The sequence below is a fragment of the Sinocyclocheilus anshuiensis genome, unplaced genomic scaffold, assembly GCF_001515605.1.
Source record: "Sinocyclocheilus anshuiensis isolate Anshui unplaced genomic scaffold, SAMN03320099.WGS_v1.1 scaffold351, whole genome shotgun sequence".
NCBI classification, from domain to species: Eukaryota; Metazoa; Chordata; class Actinopteri; order Cypriniformes; family Cyprinidae; genus Sinocyclocheilus; species Sinocyclocheilus anshuiensis.
Window position 1 is genome coordinate 118,693 of NW_015552551.1, and position 2,924 is coordinate 121,616.

At 36.1% G+C, this 2,924-nt stretch overlaps 1 protein-coding gene across 1 annotated transcript in view; it reads left to right on the top strand.

The window, feature by feature from the left end:
• The window catches only part of LOC107664401 (phosphatidylinositol 4-phosphate 5-kinase-like protein 1), a 13,461-nt gene that overhangs the window by 7,804 nt on the left and 2,733 nt on the right, over window positions 1-2,924 (top strand). The window contains exons 5-9 of the mRNA XM_016454958.1: window positions 1,308-1,432; window positions 1,633-1,667; window positions 1,749-1,804; window positions 2,109-2,221; window positions 2,303-2,465. Coding sequence (XP_016310444.1) covers window positions 1,308-1,432; window positions 1,633-1,667; window positions 1,749-1,804; window positions 2,109-2,221; window positions 2,303-2,465 — 492 coding nt within the window. The remainder of the gene's footprint in view (window positions 1-1,307; window positions 1,433-1,632; window positions 1,668-1,748; window positions 1,805-2,108; window positions 2,222-2,302; window positions 2,466-2,924) is intronic.

Genomic DNA, 2,924 nt, shown 5'->3' on the forward strand with positions numbered 1-2,924 from the left:
GAGTGTATCTGTATGTTTGGTTGACTGTATTTTATTCTGATAATGAACATGCTGCAGCGTTTGCAATGCTGTAGGTAGGCCTATATGAAAAGTGCATTTCTTTCGTACTGCAGAGATGGCTAATCAGCATCGTCAACTTCATCTTTGCATAATAATAATAATAATAATAATAATAATAATAATAGCCTACAAGGAAGGAATAACTGACAACGTGCCGTTGAGGTACCGTCACGAAGTTCTTGTTTGGCAAAATTCATATAAGCTATTCTGTGTCTTAAGACAAGTTAAGTTAGAACAAGTTTAATAAAACATCTTTTTTGTATTTCTACGGGCAGAGGAGAATAGCCAAACCAAAAAGAAACAAAGAAAACACAATGTAACATTCATAAAACGGTAGGCTACACAATGGACTGCACACACGTGAGTGGGGCTAGTGCCATCTAGTGGTCACTGATTTTCTTTGGTTCAGCTGCGTGTGGATCGCGAGCTGTGTGTGTGTGGATTGGGCAAGGCTAAAAGGGCGGAACAAAAGTCTCAAAATTCAAATGAATCAAATAGAATCGCCTCAGAAGAGACGTGAATGAATGCACGTACGTCGCCTGATCCACAAATGCACATTTTAATCGCTACATGCACAAATTATGATACTTTAAAGGGCTGTAGAAAATCCAAATGAACTGAACAAGATCGACTCAAACTAGACGTCAATTAATGCACGCCTGTAACCTGATCCACATATGCATGGATTCCTTTTTGCATGAGCAATTTATGATATATTAATGCAGAACAAAACATTTTTATTCGCAAACATGTCTATTTGTAAAAATCGCTGCACAATCATTTAATCCAGAATTCCACAGACTCAAATTGAAAGGCATTTGTTTGTGGTTAGTAAGATACATGTATAAAATGTTTCAGTGTATATATATATATATATATATATATATTTGATATTTTTATTCCGCAAGGATGGATTAAATTCAGCACATTAGAATGATTTCTGAAGTATCGTGTGACATTGAAGACTAATGCTAATGGCTGCTGAAAATTCATCTTGCCATACAGGAACACATTACATTGTAAAATATGAGAGAAAACAATTATTTTAAATAGTGAAAATATTTAACTGTTTTTACTGATTTCTGATCAAATAAATGCAGCAAAATATTCTCACTGACCAAACATTTTAATGATGTAGCATATACTGTATCAGATACGTATCTGTAAGTAAACTTTGTAATATCAATATGTTTGTTTAATATCAAAACAAATGTCCTTTAACACACATTTCTCTGTCCTCTGTTTAGTAATGACAAACAGTTCTTCTTAAAGACACAGAGTAAAAGAGAAGTGCGATTCCTCTTGTCTAACTTGAGAATCTACATGGAACATCTGGAGAAGTACCCACACTCTCTGCTCGTCAAATTTTTAGGTGAGAACCAGGAAGCTATGAAATTAGCATGACTTTTTCAACAAATGTTACTGGACAATTTTTTTTTTAATCCACTAATTTTAATACATTATGAATTTGAAGGTGTAATTCCTGATGATTTACATGAGAAGCCTTAAAACCCTGAATGCTCATCTTTATTGCATCCATTTAAGAAATTGTCATGCTTTATTCATGGACAGGTGTTCACAGGATCAAAATTGCACATCAGAGGATGGTAATTATTGTATTTAACATCATCAATTTTATGAACCCTTAAGGTACATGTTATAAAACTCTACTGGTTTTCTGTGTGCAGAAGTACTTTATTGTGATGCAAAGTGTCTTTTACCCTGATGACAGAATCACAGCAAGGTAAGACTCGCTGCATGTTATAAATGGAAATGAAGTGTGATCGATTCGTCCATTATCAATCATATAAATATTTAATGTTTCTAATCTCTCCATCACTTATGTGGGAGTACACCACAGAAGATGTCATCTTGACTTAATAAAATCCACAGCCTTGCAATTATTGGTCATTAAATTGCTTTGCCTTTTAGCTGTTACTTTTGGCTTGCACTAATGGTAAGAATAATGATCCAATCCACCTCTCCCACCTCCTTCTCCATTACTCTTCCCCTAGTTTTACATTCACCCTTTTCTCTCAATGTTTAAGGTATGATATAAAGGGCTGTGAGATGAGCCGGTGGACGGACCCAGCCCCTGAAGGCAGCCAGATCATTGTTGTTTTGAAGGATCTTAATTTTGAAGGACAGTTCATTCAGTTAGGTAAGCTCAGTTCCTTGTAGGTGAATGAGGATATTTAGACAACACTACGTTCAATCTTATGGCTCCTTGTTTATATGACAGATCAGCAATGCCCTTGGTTCCTGCGTCAGGTGGAGATTGACACTGCCTTTCTTCAAACGCTCAATGTGTTGGACTACAGTCTCCTGCTGGCTCATCAGCCCCTGCACCAGGATGAACTCAGCCAGAGTCTCTCTTTCGCAACACTCATCATGCGTGCCAAAAAGTGAGCATAGGTTTAGTATGTCATGCATATAGTCATCCACAAACAACCATAGACATTTTCAGAGATGTTTTAATGAAGGTCTGCTTGTGTACATTGTTTAAAGATTTCAAATTCTTCTAGTAAATAAGATCAAAATAACCTGAAATCTCCATAAAAGTACATAATTTATTGATTCTACTTAAGGGAAGTTAGTGTTATTATGTTTCATTAAAGGGGTCCTATTATGCTCTTTTACAAAGTCTTGATTTTGTTTTGGGGGTGTACTAGAACAGGCTCTCATACTAGGTTGTTCGAAAAACACATTATTTTTCAAATATTTTACTTTATTACAACACCTCTCTCCCCAGTCTGGCATGAACGGCTCAAATAGTTCCTGTATCAAATGAAGGCCCGCCTTCTGAAATACGAAATGTGCTGTGATTGGTTAGCTGGGCCAGTGTGTGTTGTGATTGGCAGCAC